The sequence below is a fragment of the Sphaeramia orbicularis genome, chromosome 3 (genome assembly GCF_902148855.1).
Source record: "Sphaeramia orbicularis chromosome 3, fSphaOr1.1, whole genome shotgun sequence".
Classification (NCBI taxonomy): Eukaryota; Metazoa; Chordata; class Actinopteri; order Kurtiformes; family Apogonidae; genus Sphaeramia; species Sphaeramia orbicularis.
The window spans coordinates 7,133,003-7,160,194 of record NC_043959.1 but is presented as its reverse complement, the minus strand read 5'-3'; the positions used below and the strand labels follow the sequence as shown (position 1 = coordinate 7,160,194).

The 27,192-nt window shown below is 36.0% G+C and overlaps 1 protein-coding gene across 1 annotated transcript; it reads left to right on the top strand.

Annotated features, from left to right (window-relative positions):
• Positions 1 to 931: 931 nt before the first annotated feature.
• Positions 932 to 25,629, top strand: LOC115412861 (CUB and zona pellucida-like domain-containing protein 1). The gene is made up of 13 exons (XM_030125519.1): positions 932 to 1,293; positions 7,503 to 7,708; positions 8,402 to 8,542; positions 13,416 to 13,554; positions 13,642 to 13,918; positions 17,869 to 18,010; positions 18,116 to 18,259; positions 19,099 to 19,157; positions 21,917 to 22,107; positions 22,773 to 23,173; positions 23,521 to 23,623; positions 24,560 to 24,749; positions 25,300 to 25,629. The coding sequence occupies exons 1-13, from the start codon at positions 1,030 to 1,032 to the stop codon at positions 25,416 to 25,418; spliced, it is 2,376 nt and encodes a 791-aa protein (XP_029981379.1). The 5' UTR covers positions 932 to 1,029; the 3' UTR covers positions 25,419 to 25,629.
• The last annotated feature ends 1,563 nt before the right edge of the window (positions 25,630 to 27,192 follow it).

The window sequence follows — 27,192 nt, the reverse complement described above, 5'->3', positions numbered from 1 at the left end:
CATAGTTTTCACATAGTATATCTGTAAATACATGTTTCTTTGCCTCTAAAATTAAACGCATGGTGTCCAGCTGAGTGAACATTTTTGTAACTCCATGAAAAATAGATCAATAAAAAATCAATCGCATTGATTTTTTTTTTCATGCCTAAAGAGGAATAAACTAGGAATACACTCCGGAAAAAAAATTTGATTAAAGTTCTCATAATTCATGCATGACAGGGTTATCATGTGTTTATGGGGCGGAAGGTATGATGACTAGTTGAATGTAAGTATTGGAATGGTGCAAAAAGTCATGAACAAACCAATAGGGTGTCGGAATATTATATGTTTCTTATCCAACCACAATCAAATTCACTCTATCCAGATGGTGCCATTCATCCGGATAGTTTTTTTTTTTTTTTTTTTTTTTTGAATGATGACAAACCAGAATGAAAACAAATGAGATAGGAGTAACTAGGTTATTTTTAAAATGTAAGGAGTAGAAAGTACAGAGAATTGCGTGAAAATGTAAGGAGCAGAAGTAAAAAGTCATCTGAATGATAATTACTCCAGTGATGTATAAATAACCAAAATTTCTACTTACATAAAGTAACAAAGTATTTGTACTTCGTTACGTGATGCCTCTGGAATCAACATACATTTATTTGGCTGCACTGGCAAAACTAAAGGCATGTTTAAAAGCATTTGGATGTAAGTTTAAAATTTCCGTGCTACAACAGCATGGAGATCCATTTGCATCAAGAGAGAACTGTGGATTCTGGTGATCAGATGAATGTGGAGTAATGTTTGTCCTAAATTTCAACAGGCTCAGTTCTGTGTAAGTTGAAGTGTATTAGTTTATCATGGGTTAATATAAAAAAAATTCCAGACTTCACCAATGTGCAGGGTTCATTTCTAAATGCCCAGTAGTCCTGTGAAAACAGTTCTAGTAAATGGATGGAATCAGTTACTGAGCTGTTGTGAAGCCAAGAGGTTTGCATTGTGGCTTTGGTGTTGCAGAGCCAGAAGTGAGCATATTTGGACAAGAGGATGGAACAGAGGAAAGTGAGCCATCCTTTTGTATTGAGAAAAGCCAATCATTCAGCAGGTGAGAGTATAAAACGATGCTGTCGCTGGATGTTGGAGTCAGAAAACACCTGCAGCATCGGCCACAGGTGGACTCCAGGCAACATGGCTGTCACCACAGTGATCCTGCTTCAGTTGACGCTGGTCTCACTGGTATCTGCGGCTCACTACATTTCGGGCTCCATGACCTTCACACCCAAAGGAAGTGGCTCTAATGGAACCTTTAGGGTAGGTTGTTTTTTAAGAGCTGTGATATGCAATATGGTAAATGACAATATGTATGTGTGAACAGGTCATTTAGAGCAAATCACTTACTTTGTGCAGAGATAGTCAGTGGAGATTTTACAGAGTGTGTTAGTAACTTATATGTTTGTAAGTTTTTACATTAACATCCTTCAGGGAATAAAGGTAATTTTTTATGATTGTATTTGGTTTTGTTTCATTGTTATGTGTATACATGATAATAGAAATTTTAATGCACATTTTTCTTGATGGAAACTTACTGAGCTCAAAAGAAAAAGATGAACTGCATTTCTCCAACAGTGCAGTGGATATCTGCTCCTGGAGGATTCCGTCGGGTTCTGTAAATTGGCTAGAGAGTCTGGTTTCAACCAGCTCTATATGTATAGTGTGATGAGATAACTTTTGTTATGATTTGGCGCTATATAAATAAAATTTGATTTGACATAGAAGGCAGCTGTAAGTGGAGGATGGTTTGACAAAGGTTGAATCTAACAGAACATTTGTTGAAGATAAAAGTATGAAAAATATACATATACAAGTTTTCAGCTAGTCTGGGTACATTTTAAGTTATGAAGTTAAGCAATTTATGCTGATGTCATGGTTTCCACAGTTTGTTTTATAATTTTTTTTTTTTTTTTTTTTTATTTAAAATTTTAAAAAATTCATTTAGATTAATAATCTCTTTTTCAAGAGTGTCCTGGCCAAGACAGCAGCAGAAGTTACACAAAACAGAAATCACCGCCATACATTAAATGTACATACATCATACATCCACACTAAGAACATACATAAAACATAATAAAAGTCAGTTCTAAAACCATACATAACCTTTTGAGACCCAGCAATGCATTTTTGTCCTCTGTAGTGGACAAGCGTTTCACAGCTTTACATAAAAAAAGAAAGAAATGTCTACTGAAAAGTACATTATATTAAAAAAAAAAAAAAAAATAGAAAGATGTATCTGACAAAACTGTTGCATCATGCTGTTTCCAATTAAGGCAATTATTTAATGTAAAACGGCGAAAATGTTTACTTACTGGGTCTCAGGGGGATAAATCACAGAAAAATGAACATGCATATAAAACACCATCAATAATTTATAAGGTACTAAAAGTATAACAACAACGTCAAAACAGAACCTGAAAAACATCAGCATCCTGATTTATCCTTTTCCCATTGATTTAAAATGACTTTGAATGTATTTAAAGAGATCAGTTCCTTTAAATGATAATCTATCTTTAGGTTTAGAGTCAAGGAAAATTACACACACAAAAAAACACTGTATATACATATACATCTCCATATATGAATATGGGGCAGTCGTGGCCTAGAGGGCTGGAGAGTGTAGCTGTTTCAATTCCCCAGACTGGCAGAAAAGTTGTTGGCTGATGTGCCCTTGAGCAAGGCACTTAAATCCCCATTTGTTCCCTGGGTGCTTCATATGGCAAGCCCACTGCTCCCAGTCTGCAGTGTGTGGTGTGTTCCTGCATGTTCTAGAGATGGGTCAAAAGCAGAAGGTTCATTTCGGTGTGTAGTTCATGTCTACATGTGTTTATATACTGACAAATAAAGAATATTAATAATAACTTTATTTATACTGTATAGCACCTTTAAAAACTGAGTTTACAAAGTGCTTTGACAGACAAAGTAAAAGTGCACAACAGCAGAATAAAATACAATAGCAAACAATAAAAGAGATGAGCACAGCAAACATGAAAACATGACTAACTTTGAATGTATCATAGTGGAGAGGGCAGAAATAACATAACATGATGCTGTCAGATCGATGCGAAATGAAGGAGTGGAATAAAACAACATCATGTATGTCAATATAAATGAATAACCAAAATGGGGTAGAATTAAATATTCAACATTAAAAACATTAAAATCATTAAAATCTTAATCTTAATGTATGTGTATATACTAGTGATGTTCAATACCACGAATTTCCTTTCCAATCCGATACAGCGTAAAAAATCAAGCTGGTATCGGCAATACCGATCTGATACTGATACTTTGTACAAATACACTTCATGTCTGACCAATTGCGTATCATTTGGACAACATCCCAATAGTTGAGCTACTTTCCACTTTGTTCCTGTTATACATTACCTCAAATGACCGAAGTATCAAAAGTATCAATATTTTGATTTATGAATCGATTCTAGAGTGTAAAGATGTGGTATCGGAGATATCAATATTTCTGTGTCAATCTGCACATCACTAGTATATACGTACATACATGTATATAGGTGTGTATTTGGACACATAATGATTTGTGTAAATGCCAACAAAATCCACCCCTCCCACCCTACCATCTACCCACCCTTTACATATAACCACCCACCTGATCAGGTCCAACCGTCAACTATTGAAATAAGCATGTGTAGTCTTTTCAAATGTGCATTAAAGGGTACATTTAGACCACAGACCAGCGTGGTCTGACTCTGGTCGTATATGACTCTGGTGACTGTGGTCTCCTTCTCATGTTAGTGTGACTCTATCTATCTATCTATCTATCTATCTATCTATCTATCTATCTATCTATCTATCTATCTATCTATCTATCTATCTATCTATCTATCTATCTATCTATCTATCTATCTATCTATCTATCTATCTATCTATTTTTGTTACCAATTTGCATATAAATAATACAAAGTAGTTCAAATGTGCTCAGCCTTTAATATGTTCAACAGTAAAGTGCAGCATACACATGATCCAGCAGTGATATGAATGAAAAACACCTTATATAAAAATAAAACACTGTACCATTGACTGTAAAACAGTGGATGACAGTGCACATCATTTTGAAAAGTAGGGGATAACTTGGAAGACTGAATTCTATTAGTTCATTAAAGAATTCTCTATGACAGACACTCTGGGGCTTTTTATTTTATTTCTTGCACTTTAGTTTTAATGAAGAGAAGTAACAATATTATAACCTGCTGACAGAGAACTTGCAATAGTGCAACAAGTGGCCAAATACCAAACAAGTTACAAACTAACTAACTAACCAAATGACAATGACAATAAAGATTCAAGCTTCAAGAAGTTTATTATCATATGCACAGCAGTACAGAGCAATGAAATTCTTACTTTGCGAGTTCCAAATGTAAACAATTGAAACTATACTAAAATGAAATAAAGGAAATAAACTGTACAATTAAAACAATTTAAGCTAAACTAAAACAAAATAAAGAAAATAAACTGTGCGCTAAGCAAGGAAAAATAAATAGATGAAATAAAATAAAGCGGGTACTCTGTGTAAAGAGTAAGTGTATCAAGATGCAAAAAAATAAAGATTGATTGTGCAAGATACAAAATACTGTCACTATATTTACTGTATACTGTAATACAGTATTGTCTGTAATAATGTAATACTGTAATACTGTATTGTCTTACCACTGACAATGACTTTAAACTTTATACAATAAAGGCTTCCAAAGAAAAGAAAAAAAAAAAGGCAAACTGGGTTCAACTCCAAGCCCAGGTCGTTTGCTGCACACCATCCCTTCTCCCTCCCCATCCTTCCTATCTCTCTCTACAGTTCACTATCTCTAATAAAGGGGAAAACACCCAAAATCTGAAAAAAGTGACTTAAGAGGGGAAATAAAGGGTAGAACTGATTCTGTTTGCAATTCACATCATTCAAGACATCATTTCATTCAACACCAAATCAATGTTCTGCTAAAGATAAAGATAAAGATAATTTTATTTACCATTTGTACACATTCAGATACATAGGAATCATTATGCAGAGGTCTCAGAGTGGAAATATGTAAAAGATTAAAATATACAATCAAAGTCAGAGATATAAGCAGTATAAAAGTGTAATAAAAGTATAAAAGCAGTATAAAACTAATTAAAAGACAGTAGCACAGTGACTTATTATAAATATCTAAAAATATATACTATCCACAAATTGCACTTAAAGACATTACACATGAGAACATTATGCTACATGGTTCTGTAGCATAATTTCTTAATATACTAGATTTAATGGATTTTTAAAGACTCTATTTGATCTTGATTCTTCTGTATCTTTGTTTAGGTTGTTCCTTAAATTAACTCTTTTTACTGAGATTTACCTTTCTGTTACTTTGGATCTGAATCTGTTTTTTTAAAGACCTCTGATTCATTTAGGTTATAGTTCCTTATGCTTTCTTTTGAGTGTTTTTTATTAAATATTTGTTAGTAATGTTTTAGGCATTACTGCTTTATGTCACCGCTGTCATTTTGCGTTAGCAATCCATCAAGCCTGTATAATTATCACCTGATCATAATACATTGTCCTATTTTCATCCTCTTTGTTATTGTTTAGTGATTACTGTTTGTTATGTTTTTGCTGTTGGCCTCTTTACTATAGCACAGTAAAGATTTCAATGACAATTACACTCAAGACGGTCCGAAATTCTTCAGAATAATGCCTTTAGCCACATGGTTATGAAAACGTCACCATCTGTGACAGTATTTTTGGTACACAACTTTTTACAAAACAAGTTATTCCTTTTAACTGAGTATGTTTATAAAACCAGTACTTTGGATTATATATTTATGTATAAATACAAGTATTTGTAATTTATATTTAGATAATTTTGATACATTTGAGTCCATTTGATTAAATAAATAACAAGAAAAGCACTTGGAGAGCTCAGACCTTCACCAAGGCAGATCAGCCCCCCACCCCCCCGATCACCACCAAAATTTAATCATTTGCTCCTTGTGGCAGCATCAACATTTTGTGAAAATGTCATCAAAATCCTTCCTTAACTTTTTGAGTTATCTTGTTAACAGACAAACAAACCCCAATGAAAACACAAGTGTTCAAAGAACGCAAACCTCCACCAAGCACCCCAAATGGTGTGCATGTGTGGATCGACTATTTCTTTTTGAATTAAACAGTTTCAAGGTTGTTCCATACAGCAGAAAAAGTTTAAGCTTGGTACCAGTCATGTGTATGTCAAATTATATTCAATTCCAATCAATATTTGTTGAGTTATAATGACAGATGTGTCGTAAATGGGATTTTCAATGTTAAATTGAAATGTCCACAGAGTCCACAGTCTACAGTGGATGTGGACAATTTTGTGCCAGATACAAGATATTGTTATAAGCTATGGGTGTATCAAATTGGAGGCTAATCGGAGTCGTTTTGAATTTTTTATGAATTTTCGAAAATTGCTCAATGATGAGAGATAGGAAAATTTGAGATTTTGTGACCTTGCTGTGACCTTGAACTTTGGCCTACTTGGCCCAAAATTTAATGGGTTTGTCCCAGGGCCTAGGCCTATCTGTGGGTAAAATTTGGTAAAGATGGTTGGAATAGTTTTCCCGTAAAGTTGCTAACAAACAAACAAACACACAAAGCAAAGTGATCACAATACCTCCTGGTGGAGGTAATAATCTTCCATCAGGAGAATCCCAATTCACCCCTTGGCCCCTCCCCCTTACCCCTCCACCTCCATTTTGCACGTACACGCGAAGGGGTAGTGTTGTCCCGATTCTTGATTAGACGAAGGGGAAGGGTTAAGGCATAGGGCTGTATAGTCCTCGAAACAGAGATTTTCCAGGACTACACTACAAACGGAGGGGTAAGACAAATTTCCCATAATTCTGTTTGAATCATTGGCAAGATGGAGGTAAACACAGCAAAAAAGTGCAGCAGTGTGATGAAAGAAACAAATGTACGTATTTTCTTCGTAAACAACTTAATCATTTGATCAACCGTTTAATGCCTTTTCGATGTGTTATAGATCGCATTTCTGCGGTTTAGAGTTGATAGCCATAAAAAGACGACCATGGAACAGAGACAGTTACAGCTACTGACAATACTTTCAGAAACAAAGTTGTCATATCTGTTTATAGCGGCATTGATGACTGCTGATGACGTAACAGGTCGTGAAGGGTTGTCCCATTTCACAGGAGAATGTTTCAACCCCTACCCCTTGCAGCTCCATTTCAAGAGGTAGTGCCAAGTGCAAGGGCCAAGGGGTAATGGGAAAGGGTCGGGGGAAGGAGTGAATTGAAACTGGGCCTAAGTCTGTTTGAGCAAAGTATTGACTTCAGTTAATATTTAACTTCAAAGATGGTATTCAAGAGAGGGCAATATAAAAATTGTAAGTGAAATGTAATTTGTTTAATTTAAGGACTGTTTTAACAGAGGAACTGTTTAAATATTTTTTTCTCCACAGATAGAAATTCGGAACAAGGAGACCTACCATATGTGCTCTGATCAGCACAGCTACTCCTGTTACAGTGGTAACTGTGGCTATGAAATAGCATCACAGAGTGGCGAAATTGACAAGAGAGAGGATGAGCTGAATTATGAACACAAGTGGTGTGAAACTGAAACTGTGGAGACAAGAATCCTTCCAAATGACAAACCCTTTGTACTGGGGTGAAGTATTTATTTCAATTATTTAATTTATTTTAAAACTGTAACCTTTATTAATTAACCCATAAAGACCCAATGCTACTTTTGTGTCAGTTCCCAAATGAATTTTTCACTCTATTTCTTCTATTTTCTTAAGTTATTTTACACCATTTATTATAGTATTATCCTCTGTATTTTCCGTTTTCTCAGTGAATATCAGGTATTTTCATATATTAATTTACTGACCATGTACATGTTCATAAAAGCTCAGATTAAAGTTGATGGGTATTTTATCAAAAATGGAGAAAAGTGACTTTTTTCAGCAGATATATCATTAACTGAACACAAATTAAGTGTGTCCATCCACTGTCATTGATCCAACTCCATGGGTTTTACTGGTGAATCAATGTTGTAGAAGATGACGGTGTTTCCACATTCATTATGGAGCCTATGAACATCCAAATGAGCCTTATTTGATGACCATGAAAAGATGAAAACTGTATTTTACACCAGTTATTCACATGTATTACAGGTATTAAACAGGTTAGATCAGAAGATGGTTTTGTCGCCAATTGCAGTTTGGGTCTTCATGGATTAAATAATGGTTATTAAGCATAATAATTTTTGATCCTCAGTATGTTATCCAAGAACCGAGAATCATTGTAATATTGTATCCTTTTTTTGTGTTATGCTTACAATGTTGTCTTCAAATACCAGAGAAACTGGTTGTTGTTGGACTGAAACCCGTACTCCTGGTGGAAGTAGTTGGAGGCTACAAACGTTAATAGATTTGGGAACACGATCTGACACTGAACAATCCAACAGACCTCCAGTCACTGCTGTTCTACCTGTCTTGCGGTAAGTCTTAACATAAAACAGTCATAGATGTAAGCAGTTTAATTGATGTCTCTTTTCATATTGGGCTGTATTGTAGTTGTTGAGTCACAGGGGTTTTTACTGTTGTGTGGTAACTGGGGGGGATTGGCAACAGTTCTGGATGACACTCTTAACCTTTTATAGGTCACTTATAGAAATACTCTGAAATACCAAATTTCAGCCTTAATGTGTTATTGGAGGACATAACAAGACTTTGACCGAAATGTTTTATTGTTATGTAGAAAATCAAGGTCAATAAAGTTACCGTATTTGGTTCCTTACCTTTAAGTGCCATTTTTTTTAAATCCAAGAAGTAAATATAAAAAAATACAAGAAAAACACATGTAAGGTCAAAGGTGTATTTTAGAACATGAGAACATCACTTTTAGAACATTAGACCAACATAAGTGCTGATCCAGACACCTGTCCACATCCACATTATCCCTTTGAACATCATTCCTTATATTAGTACCGTTACTTCATGGTACCTAACAAAGCAGGTACACTCACTGTTCATGCAGAGGTTGACTTTACAGACCCTGGAGATCACATTGGACCTGAGATTGTTGACTCACTGTCCTCACTGGAACTGTTGTTGTCACTGTTTTGTAATGTGTGTGAAAATGACCAAAAATAGTCACTAAGGGCTTGATTTATTATGATCGCAAATAACAGGTGCGAATTTGGTTGTTTGCGCTAAAAAATGCACATGCTATTGATTTGCATGTCACAGGTGATCAACTAAGATTGCCTGCACAAATGACAACAGGTGCAAAGCCCTGGAGACCGCCCTATTTAAATGACGATTTTGTGTGCACTACTGGTTGTTGTCATGGAGACAGTACGCTGGAAAATCTGCTCTGGGATACACCAGCACTAATGGCACCAGTGCGCTGAAATGATCATGACGCAAGGAAATGTAACATTGTTGTACATTTCTCATAGAAGGTATTGCATGACTCCTCCTTGTGACTGGATCCAAATCATCCCCCAGTTCATCTTGAAGTTCTAAAATGGCATTGCTGGGTAGGACATATGTCTCAATTGCTTTTTCTTCCGACATTCCAAAAATGTTGATGCTAGCAGAAAGGATTTATTCTCTGCATTGCCTTTGGTTGTACCTATGCCACCTCCTCACCACAACAACGGCAGTCAGTTTTGCATGAAGCTGTGCCAGTTAAAAGCTGCCTTTCAGACATGATAAATATAGACACAAAATCAGCCACCGCAATCAGTTTCAGGTTTGGTAAATCACATTGCGTCGCGAAATAAATATTTGCATCTACTCCTCCTAATAATTTTGCACATTCTGGGCCAGATCTACTAAAGGTTTGTGTGTATTAAAATGTGTGCAAACTCATTGCACACGCAAAAAAATTTACAAACTGATTTACTAACAGTGCGCACTAAGGGTTGCGTCTTTCAAAGGTGTAAATAGCGCGTCTGCATCCAGTTAGTATGACGGCGTATTAGGGCCACATAAGAAAAAAAAAACACACTTGTCACTACAAGAATGAAGTTGTTATTTAACGAGAATAAAGTCGTAGTTTTAAAAAAGTCATTCTTTAATGAGAATAAAGTCGTTATTTAACGAGAATAAAGTTGTTAATTAATGAGAATAAAGTCATAGTTTTAAAAAACTCATTTAACGAGAATAAAGTCATTATTTAATGAGAACGAAGTCATAATTTAACAAGAATAAAGTCGTTATTTAACAAGAATAAAGTCATTATTTAACGAGAATAAAGTCATTAGTTAACGAGAATAAATTCATTATTCAACAAGAATAAAGTCGTTATTTAACAAGAATAAAATTGTTAATTAATGAGAATAAAGTCGTAGTTTTAAAAAACTCATTTAATGAGAATAAAGTCGTTATTTCACGTGAATAAAGTCGTTATTTAACAAGAATAAAGTCATAGTTTTAAAACACTCATTTAACGAGAATAAAGTCATTATTTAATGAGAATAAAGTCTTAATTTAACAAGAATAAAGTCGTTATTTAACGAGAATAAAGTCATTATTTAACGAGAATGAAGTCATTACTTAACGAGAATAAATTCATTATTTAACGAGAATAAAGTTGTTATATTTCGAGAATAAAGTCATAATATAATGAGAAGTACTTACTCATCGACAAATGTAGAACTTGGAATATTTTGTGAAGTTATACTTTCATTTGGGGGTTAGGCACAAAGAAAGGCCAAATACTGAGTCTATCCTCTCATCAACACATTAGTATAAGGACTTTGAAGCGAGTTTGCACACATTTGGGTTTGTTGTATGATCCAAACTAATTTGTAGCAAATTGCCTCTTTTGTGGAGGAGAAACTGTAGCTGTAGGGCTATTAGTGGATACACCACAGAACTATAAAGAGAGGGTTTGGTGTTTCTGAACAAACTGTGGGGATGCTACTCCGAGTTTTGAACAGAAGGGAAGTTGCTGCTTCGCTTGTTGCCTTCGCTGTAAAACTGGAAACTGTCAATTTTTCAAAATATTATGAGTTCAATCTCATAAAAGTATGACTTTATTGTTGTTAAATAATGACTTTATTCTCGTTAATCAACAACTTTATTCTCATTAATTACCGACTTTATTCTCGTTAAATAATTAGTTTTTTAAAACTACAACTTTATACTCATTAAATAACGACTTTATTCTTGTTAATTAATGACTTTATTCTCGTTAAATAATGACTTTTTTAAAACTACGACTTTATTCTTATTAAAAAATGACTTTATTTTCATTAAATAATTAGTTTTTTAAAACTACGACTTTATACTCATTAAATAACAACTTTATTCTTGTTAATTAACGACTTTATTCTCATTAAATAATGACTTTTTTAAAACTACAACTTTATTCTCGTTAATGAACGACTTTATTCTCGTTAAATAATTAGTTTTTAAAACTACGACTTTATTCTCATTAAATAACGACTTTATTCCTGTTAATTAATGACTTTATTCTCATTAAATAATGATTTTTTTAAAACTATGACTTTATTCTCATTAAATAACGACTTTATCCTCGTTAATTAATGACTTTATTCTCGTTAAATAATGAGTTTTTTTTAAACTACGACTTTATTTTCGTTAATTACCGACTTTATTCTCATTAAATAATTAGTTTTTTAAAACTACAACTTTATACTCATTAAATAACGACTTTATTCTTGTTAATTAATCACTTTATTCTCGTTAAATAATGATTTTTTTTAAAACTACGACTTTATTCTTATTAAATAACGACTTTATTTTCATTAAATAATTAGTTTTTTAAAACTACGACTTTATACTCATTAAATAACAACTTTATTCTTGTTAATTAACGACTTTATTCTCATTAAATAATGACTTTTTTAAAACTACGACTTTATTCTCATTAATTAACGACTTTATTCTCGTTAAATAATTAGTTTTTTAAAACTACGACTTTATTCTCATTAAATAACGACTTTATTCCTGTTAATTAATGACTTTATTCTCATTAAATAATGATTTTTTTAAAACTATGACTTTATTCTCATTAAATAACAACTTTATTCTCGTTAATTAATGACTTTATTCTCGTTAAATAATGAGTTTTTTTTTAAACTACGACTTTATTCTCGTTAAAGAACGACTTTATTCTCGTAGTGACAACGTATTTATTTTCTTATGTGGCCATAGTACACCGTCGTAAGTCAGTACCTTTGCCACAATGAATATGTAATATGGGGGGTTTACAAGCAGTTGTGTGTGTGCTGGGAGGAGAAAATGTAAGTATATTAATTTAGCACACGCAAAGAGATTTATCAAACCCAAAAGCAATTTTGCTCATAGAAACTGCGTCTATATTTAACATGTCTCAAAGGGAGGTGCAAACGAGTTGGATGCATAATTGCACACACATGGAAGTGGTTAAGAGACATCGAAATGATGAAACAAGATGCAGAGAACGCATTTTTCACCCTTGTGTGAACATTTTTGGAGTGACAGACACACACACACACACACTTTACGGGACTCTTTTCCACTACTGATGATTGTGATTAAAAATACACACCAACATTAGGCGACAGTCGGACAAAATTAGGTGCACCTGACAGTCATTCAATCCACCAACCTCCACAGCCCCCCCACCTCTAAAATTAAAAATAAATGAATGAATGAGTCATGCAATACCTTCTATGACAAAACTCCTGCAATGTTGCATTTCTGTGCATCTGGATCATTCAGTCACTGTTCCATTAGTGCTGGTTTACCCCAGAGCAGTTTTTACAGTGTAGCTATTGTCTCCAGCAGCACACGCAAAACCCTCATTTAAATAGGACGGTCTCTAAGACTTTGCACCTGTTGTAATTTGTGCAAGCAATTGCAGTAAATCACCTGCAAACTGCGGTCCAGCCCCACACACAAAATTCTAGATTGTGCACGTAAATTAGTACACGCAAACTGGGATCTTAGTAGATCCGGCCCTCTGGCAGAAACGCCCATATTGCATATTCATCAAGGCAAATGCGCTAAGTGGGTTCCGCAAGCTATTTTTCCAATTTTGAGAGACGCAACCCTCAGTGCATCCTGTTAGTAGATAAGCTTCAACATGCTTTTGCGTGTGCAGTCAAGTTTGCGCATGTAAAAAGCTTTAGTAAATAAATCAGGCCCATAATGTTAGCTGTTAGTGTTACCTCTTACACAACAGCCAATCACAGCAGAGCATCCTTCCATCCTTCCTTCGGACAGAGAGGAGAGAGCAACCTGAAGATGTCTTTTCAAATTTCCAAATGTTTTGCCTGTGTCCTGCTTACTGTGATTTTACGGATTAATTGACAGAAACCTGACATTTGCTCCTGATAATTTTGGGTATTTTAGAGTTCCTGAGAACTGCCCACGGGCCTACAGACTGATGTCCTTTGATCCTGATGGTGACAGTGTTCAGTACAGATATGGAGTTTCCAAATATACAGAGTGCTATCAATGCCGCCAATTTAATGGATTCCATTTAGATCAGGTTGGTTTCAAAACACAATACTTCAGGTAAGATGCAGCAACATACAATTGAAGATACATGATAAACATGAAATGTTTACATCATCAGGACTCTGGCACATTGCACTACCTCAAATCCACTGCACATGATACTGTTTATGGATTTGAGTTGGTGGTCGAGGACTTTCCACAAGAGATGATCACGCTGAACTACACAGATGGAACACAATCCAAAAAGTGTCCTCTGCTAAGATCTGTCAATGGATCATCTGCCATGTCAAATGCAACAACATCAAATACAACAACAACAACAACAACAACAACAACAACAATGTACTTGATGCCAACACCACTCAGTAAACTGCCTTTACAATTCTCTTTACTTGGTAAGTCAGATTTCAAATCACTGTTCACTGAATAATTGTCAACCTCCTGTCAATAAAAGTTAGCAAGAAAAAGTGAGGTTTAGCTTTTTGGAGAGTCACTGAGAATGCATCCTCTGTGCATCTGCTTTAATATGGTCCATTTTATCATTATTAGTAGTAAATTCTCTTTGGCTTGTATGGCATGGAAAATAATACTACAGAGCTGTATTTTGCAAGTCACTTCATGGAATTTGCAAAAAAGGTGTTATGTACAGCACTATGGGGTCTTCATAGTCGCATTTAGTTTATCTTTACTCTTTATGGCCTTGATGACCACATTGTTAATGACTTATCTCATCCTTTACAAATACATGAAGATAACAAGAGAAAGCATGAAATATGTGTTTTTAACATATTTTTAAATATCACTACTGCATCCAAACTCTTTCTGATCTGGGGTTGTAGTTTGTTTGCTGTCACATACTTGCAATAACATGAAATTCAGAGGGAGGTAGGGAGGTGAAAATCATAATAGATGAGATGGATGCAAGCCTGTTCCTTGTTGGCTTAGACCATGGGTGTCAAATTCATTTTAGTTCAGGGGCCACATTCAGCCAAATTTGGTCTGAAGTGGGTTGGACCAGTAAAATTATAACATAATTATATATAAATAATGTCAACTTCAAACTTTCCTTACATGATGAAAACATTTACATCTGCAAACTGTCCTTTAAAACAATGTGAATAAAATGAACAACCTGCAATTTTAACAATATTATGCTTCAGTTTATCATTTACAAATGTATATTACAACCAGTTGTGTAGTAGTCCCTGGAGAAGTGGGTATACTCTCAATTTTTTCTTTTTTTTTTTTTCTTTTTTCATTTTAAGTAGTCCAGAAAACACCATTTTAGAAACATTGATGTGTCAGACTACTGTATTTAGTTTTCCCAAAAATCTGTCTGTAGCATTTGCTCACTGTTATAAAATTATCATGACTTGTAGGTATTACTAGTCACACAAGCAGCTGCATGAATGTAAATGTATTCAACATGAGGCAAACATAGGATAATGCTAGCCTTTCATAACGTTAGCCTACTCACACAGTTGAAATATTGGCGACAAAATCTCTTCTCCTCTAAATGTGCAGTCATATGTCCCATAGTTTAAAACAGTGACTCATTCAGAAGCCGCCTTAAAACTTACCTCAGAATTATGTATTCCATGAAAGTAGGTTCTCTCAATACGTGCCACTCATTTGAAAGACATTTATTCTGCCTTTCTTGTTCGCATTTCCAATAATCTTTCAACAAGAGCTGCAGTGACCTGTCAATCAACTGGGGTGGCACTGGCACCTGGAGTATCCAATCAGGTTCCAGAGGTGGCCAGCGCTAGTTAGCAATATAATCCTCTACATGACCCCCCTCTGATTGGCTCATCAGTCCTCATGCCTAAAGTTAACCAATCTAATCAGTAAAGGCAGTGAGTACTAGCCAATTAGAGGCAGAGTAGGGCAGGTCATGGCTTCACCATCCTAGGGGAAAAAATGAGCAATTTGGCTCAGATTCTACTTAATGGTGCACACCAGGGGGATTTAGAAGTGGGTATACGCAATGCTGACTGAAAAATAAGTAAGTATACTCCGTATACCACTGTATACCCTGGACTACACCTCTGATTACAACTTACAGATCACAGTGGATCTACAAATACACAAAATATTTAGTAACAGGCAGCATATTGTTAAAATTACCCTTACTTCTCTTAAGACATTTCAGGTTTTTCATATTTGTTAAGAAAATGTACCGTTTTTGTCAAAGGATAAATTGTTTTAGTGTAAATACAAGAAAATTACAAAAAAAATATTTAAGGCTAATGATGTTCATTTTGCCTTCTGTTAATGTAATTATACTTTTCTTTTTTTCTTTTGTTCAGACAAAGTATAGTTTTAAAATGTTACCTTCTTGACAGTTTCAACTGTGACTCCAGTCTTCCTCAGAAGCGTCTGAACAAAAGAAAAAAAGAAACGTATAAGAAAATATTTGCATTTACAAAGAGAAACATTTGGAGCTGTGAGTATTTATAGGTTATTATGATAATATTTCCCCTGATCTGTGTGTGGATCCTTAACTAAAAGTTTTGTGACTATCTTAAGTGTAATTTCTGCATTTCACAAATTCATCCCACGGGCTGGATTGGAACCTCTGGCGCGCCACATTTGGCCCCCGGGCCACATGTTTGACACCCCTGGTTTAGACGAACGACATTAACAGAAAATCACAACATATGCTGGATGTGATCCATTTATTGGCTGAACTGAAACATTTGTATCCTATTAAAGTTGTAGATACATGCAAATTCCACAGTTCTTCCAATCATCCCTCTACACTGGATTAGAAATAAAAGATGTGGATTCAATTAGCAACAAATGTTCAAAGCCACAGTCTCTGTTGTTTCGGTTGTTCACCTAACACTTCTGGATTAAAGATTAGTTCGGTAAAATACCACTAAAGACATGGATCACTGCACCAGATGAAAAAACAAACACTAGGTGAGCATCAGAATAATCAATTTATAGTAATGCATTAATAAGATACATATGTAATATCTGCAATAAGCAATCATATACTGTTAATTTAGGGCCTTCAAATGCCTTAAGCTGGTGCTGCATGTACTTAGAAATCATTTTCTCTTATGAAACATTACACAAAAGTTTTCTAAACCTAACGGTCAGTGTATCTTTTGGTAATTGGATTTTCTTTTCAGAAACAAAAGAAAAACTAGTGGTTAATTGAGTTTCATTTTAAAATAGAGGAATTAAAATTGAATTTCAAGTAGACATTGTAGACATTCTCCTTCCACAAATGTCTACAAACTCCAGATTTCATACGAACTGGAAGATTTGTACAAACCCATTGTTTGTAAGAATCTTTGTAACCTAGGCATTAGCACTTTTTCCTTGAAAACGACAACATCCACTCAGAAAATAGAATTAAAAAAAAAAAAAAAACAGCCGTTTTTGTTCCGTTTTTCCATTTCTGTCAAATAGTAACTTTCTTTTTTGTCATTAGAAAGAGAAAACAAAAATCAATCTTTTTTTTTAAAAATTTGGTTTATCTGTTTTGACACTGAAAAAGAAAAACGCCTTGAAATTCAATTTTAATTCTTCTCTTTTAAAATGAAAATCAATTAACCACTAGTTTTTCTTTTGTTTCTGAAAAGAAAAGATATACTGACTCCTCACCCTAACCTACGCTGCAAAGCACCGGTGGTTGAAATTGTCTTTGTTGAGTGGATTGATAATGCTTAGTTATGAAAAAGAAAGCTGTGATCGTGAAAATATTGTCCGTTTTTAATTTCAAGTAGCAGATATCTTAAATTTTTTGCAGTTGCAACAGCCACACATACTATATCTATGATTACACAGACCTACAAAAACCATCACCACCAACAGCTCACGGTAAATAAACCTCATTATTACCAATGAAAGTGCATATTCAACTTAAAGATGACTGTCAAATAAAGGTTCAGTTATAAAAATCATCCTCTTATAATGATTCTTTTGCCCTGAATAGATAGGTAACACCATGCCTTCCTGTCTGATGCATAACTTCACTCCTGTTTATTAAGGGTTAGTGTTGTTACTTGTACTTGTGCTTGTACCTCCATGTAGTTTCTGATTTAGTTTTTGATTAATTTCTATTAATGATATATACCAGACGGTGCAGTTCATCCCACAGCTATTATAACTGAATCAGAATGGATGTAACACTGCTGCACTGCCCTTACCATGGAACCTTGTATATAATAGTTGTGGACTTGACCTGTGTTGGAGGTTATATGAGAAGAAAAACTCTTGGCATCGCTGAACTCTTCGGAAGTTGCTTGAGTGTGAAATCTGAAAAATGTGGCTACAGCAATATAAAGTGGAATTTTCTCACATGCATTAAATAAAACTTTTTGTAACTCAGTGGACCCACCTGCTCCCTCTTGTATGGATGGGCTGTATGTGCCGGAGTTTAAAAAACCAACTCCTGAAGATGGGACACGCGTCCATGCACAAGTCAACAAAGAGATGGAGATAAAAATCATGGCAGAAGTTTTCTATGGAACGTAAGTCAGAACAGGCAGTCAACGGATCCTGTGGCTGCAAAAATATAGCAAGAGTTTTATTCAGATAAAACTAATATATGATGTATTGGTTTTGTTTTCATACAGAATAGATCATATATATCTCACTGGACCACTTCATGTGACCAAGCACAAGACCACAGATGGTGAATTTTTCATCAGATGGACACCAGCTGAAAGTAACGTTGGAAGTTATTTCACAATCTGCTTTGTTGTTGAATCACATTTTAGGTGAGCCTTGGATTAATTTCTTTTTTTTTTAATTTCTGCATTAAAATTTATTTGTATTTGAAAACAAAAATTTTATTTATTCTTTATTTATTTAGCACCAATTTTGCAGCCGCAACCCCGTCCTGCCTTCACAATACCACAGCTCACTCAACACCATCATCAAAGTAAGACACTTATTATTATTATTATTATTATTATTATTATTATTATTATTATTATTATTATTATTATTAACCTTTATTTAACCAGATAAAATCCCATTGAGATCAAGATCTTTTTTACAAGGGTGACCTGGCCAAGAGTTTAAGCAGCACACACCATACATAATGAAAGACAGGTTCAAAGATCAGTGAGAACAACAAATTAAAACCTTAGCAATAACACAAAATACTAATAATAGTTTGACAACATTTTTAAAGTGCAATGTAGTTTAGATCACAAGCATTTTTTTAAAGTGCAAGACCTGGTTGAGGTCGAGGGTATATACTTCATAAACATGTTATTAATTAGGTTGCAAACACTTCTTTCATGAAAATTATGAAGAAGTTAGAATAGTTTTCATACATTAATCAGGCCCATTGTTTGACCCACTGAATTTACTACTGCGCTTCATTTCTGTTAAATCTCACACAGTTGTTCAGCTTTCTCTACCCTGACCTGTCATCCGTCAGCAGGTTACACCATTCACTAATGAGTTCTGTTACCTCACAATGAGCTGCTACATAAACAGAGGGAACAGGTCACCTCCACAGATCACACAAAGTTGTGTTTTGCATGTTAATTTTACTTTTTACCATTTGATAGCAGGTGGAATCATGGTGTTTGACAATGTTTTTCAGGCATAGCGTCTATCAGTCAGAAATGAGGTGTGTTTTGGTGCACGTTGGACCAGAGCAAGGTAAGTCTTCTGTGTACTTTAAAGCCTCACCCTACGCTACATTGCAAAGTGAGCACAATTTTCAGGCTGTATCGATGTCCTTTCATAAAGATCTGCATTAAAGGGTACCTGTGGTGAAGTTTCATTGCAAGCTATTTTAAAAGATCACATATAATACAAGCGGTTCCCTATCCTACTATAATGGACGTTTCTGTGTCCGGTGCGTGTTTGTCCAGCATGTGTTTGTCCGATGCATGTGTGTCTGATCGATGTCCTGACGTTGCAGCACAGGAGAGCGTTTGTACGGGTTTTCCTCAGCCTTCACAGGCCCGATCACCGCCAAACTTGCCAAATTCATGGAAACATTATCTGACTATCTACTAGGCACACTTTTATGTCCGTATTCAAATGTTGTGAGGTATGCTGGGCAATTTTAACCGGCTCCCAGCTCACCACAGACCGGCTCCCAGCTCACCACAGACCGGCTCCCAGCTCACCTTGGACCGGGTCCGAGCTCACCACAGACAGGGTCCCAGCTCACCTCGGACCGCATCCCAGCTCACCTCAGACCGCGTTCCAGCTCACCTCGGACCAAGTCTGAGCTCACCACAGACCTTCACATGCCCGATTGCCACCAAACTCGCCAAATAAATACAAACATTACCTGACAACCTACTGCGCACAATTTTATGTCCGTATTCAAATGTTGTGAGGTATGCTGGGCGCTTTTAGTGTCTCATGCTATCGTACAATGGCACCACAGGTACAATGCCACTAGTAATGTATAATTTACATTATAGCCCGTTGTCACGTATGCATGAGTGGTAAGAGCTCATTTATGCTCTACGTTAAACATGCAGACGGATACGGACAGAGCGTTCTATCTGTCCTCTGTGTACATTCCGTACGTAATTCTATCCATTTTCCAGGAGCTTGTGGATGCGTACCCAGTCAGAGAAGACAGAGCAGTACTACCATGAACCATGGAGGCAGTTTTGAGATTCGAAGAGAATAATAGCAGAAATAGCAGAACTTTTCAAAGAGCGACTGTGTGAGTTAGTGATAAACCATCGTCATATTTATAATGGATTAGATTTCTATAGCGCTTTTTTGGTCACTCAAAGCACTTTACATTATTCATTCACTCTCACTCTCCCCCTCTGATGGTGGTAAACTACATTTGTAGCCACAGCTGCCCTGGGGCAGACTGACAGAAGCATGGCTGCCAATTTGCACCTACAGCCCCTCTGACCACCACCAAACATTCATACACCAGCGTGAGTGGCACTGGAAGCAAGGAGGGTGAAGTGTTTTGCCCAAGGACACAATGGACTGACTAGGACAGAGCGGGATTCGAACCGCCAACTCTTTGGTTATTGGATGGCCCACTCTACCATCTGAGCCATGGTCGCCCCAAATGTATATTTATGACAAATACCCTTCTCAATATCAACATCATTATCCACATTAGTAATACCTCCTCTGTCATCGACATGTTTGATATTATTGACTTTACTTTTCTAAAAAAAACTTTACTCTTCTTCATGTTAATTAAGAGCGGCCCCCTCTGGTGGATTGATTGAGAAATGCTCATTCTAACGCACTGGACGCATGGAAGTATGAAGTCAGTGATGCATGACAATGTTTAGAAATAGACATACCTATTTACGCACATAAAGTGAGTATAAATGAGCCTTAAGTCACTGCTCCGTCAGTCAGTCATGGTCAGCAACATGTTGTCTCCTCCACGGGCTAATCCAGCACTGGTAGTGACACATACTTGTTGGTTTGTCTGATTACCTGGGCTGAGATGGACTGGTCAATGACCCAGTGCAGCAGACACCAGTCTAAGATGACACATCATCGACCAGTGCTGGGTTGCATCTCTATGATAATGGCGGAGTACAAAGCTTACGGCCGCACAAACAACAAGCGCAAACACAATGCTTTCCACTCACTGTCACTCACTGACTGCTGCTGGTTTACTCGCACTCACCCAGAAACAACACTGGTACATCACTTACAGCGGGCAATGGCTGCTCCCCATAGGTTCTGCCCCTGCATGTAATTCACTAAATAAAAAGGTCCAGTGTGGTGCATTTATGCTGATTTTTTATTTTTTATTTTTTTGATTTGGGGCGACACAATGGTGCAGTGGATAGCACGCGTGCCTCACACTAAGAAGGTCCTGGGTTTGATTCCAACACCAGTCAATGGAGGTGGGACTTTTCTGTGTGGAGTTTGCATGTTCTCCCCGTGTCTGCATGGGTTCTCTCTGGGTACTCTGGCTCCTCCCACCATCCAAAGACATGCACTGATGGGTTAACTGGTTAATCTAAATTGCCCATAGGTGTGAATGTGAGAGTGATTGTTTGTCTCTATATGTCAGCCCTGAGATGAACTGGAGATTCGTCCAGGGTGAACCCTGCCTTCGCCCCTATATAGCTGGGATAGGCTCCAAGTGACCCCTGTGACCCTGGTGAGGATAAAGCGGGTTCAGAAAATGAATGAATGAATGAATTTGCGTCTCTCTTGCTTATAAGTAAGACACAAAGCACACTTAGTGTTGGAAACATGACCAGTACAGGTACACTTTAACGTACGATGGGGGAAAATTTGCCTTTTATTCACATGCCAAGCAGATGACTGTGATGAACTATGGTGGTCATCTGATGACTATCTCACACACACACACACACACACACACACACACACACACACACACACACACACACACACACACCATTTTTATGTCTAATATTGGATTAATCTTGTTTTAGTGAAAACTGATGTGAATTGCGAGGGAAGTAGAATGAAACTAACATTTGAGAAGGCCTCCCTATCAAACTCCAGTTACGTTCGACTGATGTTCAGGAATCCCAATGACTACTACTGCTCCCTCTACAGCTACTCGAACAGCACTCACATCACCGCTTCCATCCCTCTGTACTCTTGTGGTACACATTTGGAGGTAACGTGAACGGGGATCATTTTCTTACTTAACACACTGTTTAACAAATGCCCTACAATTCAGCATTCACCACAAAAATGCAAAAAAACAAACAAACAAAAAAAAAATAATAATGTGTTGACCAATTCCTCTTCTGAAACAGCAGGTGGTGATATATCCCAATTTAAAAGTGCTGGTGTTATGCTGACAACATCAAGTCAGTCAAGTCAATAATCAAAATAATACTCCATTTGTATTTGTGTTTATTTTGGGTTGATTCATCATTTGATCCTTACTAAGTGTGAGAGTCAATTTAAAATTGGTAAGTTAAAGCTGCTGATTTGCACAGTCAATCTCAAATAGATTCACTTTTTTGTTCTTGGGGATGAACCACTCAGGCCATTTGAGAGAAAAACATCAGCACAAACAGGAAAAATGGTTTGTCCTTTGTCACAGGACATTTTTTGGTGCTTGCTGTATTTATTTTTGAAGCATAATATTACAACTATGCTGGATATTTGTTTGTTACATACATTTTGCATTTACAAACCAAACTGTTGATTGTTCATTAGTTAGAGGACATTTTTTAAACATATTTTTATTCTATTGTTTAAGTTTGGACAATAAATGAGAGACATTAATTGTTTCATTATCAACTGATGATCATGTTTCTTTTTACTTCCCAGGAAGATGAGGATAACCTAATATTTAAGAATGAGATAGTGGCTGCAGACAGCTTGACTGGCAGCATCACAAGAAGAACCAAGCTGGGACTTAACTTCTACTGCCAGTACCCCAAAAAAGGAACTGTGCTACAGAGTTTCACGGTCCACAGGAGGAATGTCACAGTGTGGGACAAAGGCTTTGGCACACTAACCTATAGCTTTGAGTTCTACCCAAATAGCCGCTTTTATAACAGGATTGATCCAGATTTTTACCCACTGGAATATGAGCTGGGTGACAGGATCTACATGGAGATAGAGGTCTCATATATATATTCCTACTTGGAGATATTTGTAGAGTCCTGCAAAGCTACACCCTATGATAATCGGTACCATGGGCAATCATACACCTTCATTAAAGATGGGTAGGTGCAATAACACTGCCTCTACTGGATATAGAAGACTATGATCATTGATTTACATAAACAATTCTTTAGTCCATTTTTCTGTCAAATGTATGACTTCATAGTCCCAGACAATTTTGGATTTATTTGTTTTTCCATAAATGTGTGAATATGTAACTTAAACATTTATCAAATTAACCTCAGAGAATAACAATTAAATGTAATCACAAAAACAGAGTTATGCTCTGTCACTGTTTTTTGTTTAATCAGTGCCAGACCTCAGCATTTATTATTAACTAATGCTTATTATATTAAGTTAATATTTTATCAAGTAATACTAATAATGTTGTCAATCTTCTTTTGACTAGGTGTGCAGTGGATTCAACTGTTCAAATCTATCACTCATACTACTACAGCAACAGGTTCAGGTTCAGCATAGAGGTCTTCGACTTCATTAAGAATTATGACCAGGTAACGGGTTTTAATCCAAAGCAAATTGCAGTAAAATTGTGAACATAACCTGTTAACCTAAATGCAATTATTGCAGCTCCCCTTTCTGTATATTTTCACATTTTTAAAACAAATTTTCAGAATTATAATGTACTTTATACCAAGTTACTACATGTAGGATAATCTAAATTACTACATTGAGCATCACTTACTGATTTACCACAGTGGAATATTAGGGTCACCATGACAACACCAAACCTCTGATATTAGTGAATAAAGTTGGAATAACATGAGAATAAATTCATATTATAAAATTACACCTTCTTTTCAAATTAAAGCTTCATTGTCATGATGCTGTGGCTTTTTTTTTAATCACAGGTAATATGCTTTTTTTTTTTTTCTAAAATTCTATCTAAAAAGGGGGCTTTTCAGTATGGACCTTCAGTGTGTGGTAGCTATGAAACCAATCCAGACATTTAAATTACTTTGTGGTTTATGTTTGGATTTTTGTAAATGAATAATAAACTTCAACAAAATTAATGATTCATTTTCAATTAATGATATGTAGACTCAGATATCGTTATGTACACATATCGTTAGCCTCATAGCATAATTGCCTGAGTCATATTTTTTGCTAAATTGTGATATCTGCGTAAATTTACTCTACTTACACTGCTGCTTCATTTTGCATCATTGACTATGATCTGAAAAAATATAACTTTGGCAATTATCCAATGAGGCTAACGATATGTTTCATAGCAGATGAAGAATCTGACGACTGTGGAGTTTGTTTATATAAGTCTCAGTGTGTAGTTGTCCTCTGACACTAACAACTCAGGCTGTGTTTTCTGATCCAATTTTCTGTCTCTCCTTTCATGAATATAACCTTGACTATAGACATTGTTAAATGCTGTGATATAATAAATATAATATAAAGCATGTTTGTTTCATATTCAGGTGTACATCAGTTGTTCTGTCATGGTCTGTGACTCGAGGAACTATAACACCAGATGCGCCAAAGGATGCATAAGTGCAACACGCAATCCATTTTTCCCCGGCCGCCGAAAGAGAGATGTGTCTGCGGAGTCAGGAGTGCATTTTGTGTCTCAGGGTCCTCTGCGCCTAAAAAGATCAGCACAGAGCACAGGTAATCATCCTGAATTTTTACCAGTGTTTTTAACCCATAAAGACCCAAACATCCACCACTGGCCAAAAGCATCTACTGATCTAAAATGTTTAATACGTGTTGATCCACTGATACACAGTTTGTCATCTTTTCATGGTCATCAGATATGACCCATTTAGACATTCAGAGGCTCTGTAGTGAACGAGGAAACAATGACAGTGCATGGAGGCACTTGGTTTATAACCAATTATTTATATCTTTGCTGAATAAGTCACTTTTTCTTCAATTTTCTCTATTTTTGATATAATAACCCCCGACTTTAATCTGAACTTTGATGAACATCTATATTATCAGTAAATTAAATATAGAAAAATAACTGATTTTCACTGAAAAAATGCAAAGAAAAGAAGATAATATTATAATAAATCACTTAAAGAGAAAAACCCATTTGGGAGCTGCCCCAAAAGTAGCACTGGGTCTTAATGGGTTAAAGTATTGTATGACACAACATTGTCCTGCTGACCTTTAGACTCTTTCTCTTAATTTTATAAAATCTTGTTTCTTGTTCCAGCAACCAACCTGAATCTTAACGCGATACTCATCGCTGGATGTGTCCTGGTTGGTGTTGGCATCATCTATCTCAAAATGTCAAGACCCAAGTGGCAACTTTTGCGCTCATTCAAAAGTTAGAGCCTCTGTGCAGAAAACAAATCTGCAATGATTTAACTGGAAGGTAGAGATCAACTATGATGATTTTTCAGCTTGGAATCAATCATGTCGAAAACTACAGAGTTCGTGTGGGTTTATGTGATCATTTTCCAGTGTGATTTTATTGTTACATTTTTTTTTCTCTGCAGTATTGATTGTTGCAGAATTCTCTATTTTTGCTACTTCCTTTTGAAAAAACAAAAAAAACAAAAAAACAAGTAATCATACATGAATATAATTACCATTATGTTAAATGCTGAAATGTATCAACAGCTTAAAATAATAAATAAAGATGATTGAGTAAATGAGTAATAATGTGATTTTGTAACAACAGACTGATAACAACATATACCGTCAAGCAGGTTCTTCCTTTCTTAGCAATTAGCTCAGAGTCATCAAAAATCTGCTACTTTCGTGGTGATCTAAATGCAATGAATCAGCATGTCATCAGGTATGTGAGCCGAAAGGGTGGTCCTTTTGATGCCACAAAATAATAGTCTTATGAAAGGCCCTTTTTGAATTCTGCAGTTTTATGCATCAGGACATAGTCAAAAAAAAACACAAACAAACCAAAGTTAAAATTATGTTTATATGGCCTCAGATGAAAAACACTACATTTATTACATTTATCTGAGGAAAAAAAGCCAAAATGCCGAAAGGATATGTAAAAAATAAGTACACTATTACTCCTTACATCCAGTTCGATAACTAACAGCCAAGCGCTGCTAATAGATTGCTCCTGATCTACTGATTGTCAGCGAGTATGAAACCTCTATAAAAGCTGTTGTTTCGGCAGTTTGCTGCTCTGGGCCATTCAGATGTGTGTTAACACAATACCAATGAGGGACAAAAATCATCAGTGGGCTCCAAAAAGCCATTGTTGTTGCTCTTCAATCTGGGTTACACGGCCATTTACAAAGGAGTCCATCATTCTCCACTGAGACAAATTATTCACAACTGGAAATATTCCAAAAAGATTCCAAGAGTGGACATCCCAGGAAATTCATCCCAAGGTCAGACTGTGTGATGCTCAGACAAATTGCAAGCAACCCAATGGCTTCATCTGTGACTCTACAGGCCTCATTTGCATTTAAATGTTTAAGCTCATCACAAAACAATTAGAAAAAAGCTGAACCAGAACGGCTTTTTGGGTCTTGATTGGAAGGGTCACCAGCAGAAAGCCTCTTCTCTATGAAAAGACAATGACAGCACAGCTTCGGTTTCTTCTGAGTAAATCACAAGATTTTTAGAACAATGCCCTCTTGATGGATGAAATCAAAGTGGAGATGTTTGGTTATAATGCACAGGAGCACATTTGGTGAAAAGCAAACACAGCATATCAGCACAACACCTCATACCACTGACAAGCCTAGTGGACAGCTGATGACTTTGAGCAGTGGTTGAGTCAACCATGAACTCCTCTAGAGGATTCCACAGTCAAACGTGAGGCCATCTGTCAAACAGCTAAACCTTGGCTGAAACTGGGTCATGCAACAGGACAATGATCTCAAGTAAGCCAGAGAATTTACAACAGAATAGTTGAAAAGGAAAAGAACAAAGATGTTGCAATTGGCACAGTCACAGGCCAGACCTCACACCCACTGAAATACCATGGTGGGACCTGAAGAGACATGTGCATGAACAAACCTTAATGGCCTGAAACAAAAATGGAAACAAGAGCAGGTTAACAATAAAGTACACAGAAAACAATGAATTCAAGTTATTGGTGCTAAAGGTGGTTCTATAAGCTATTGAA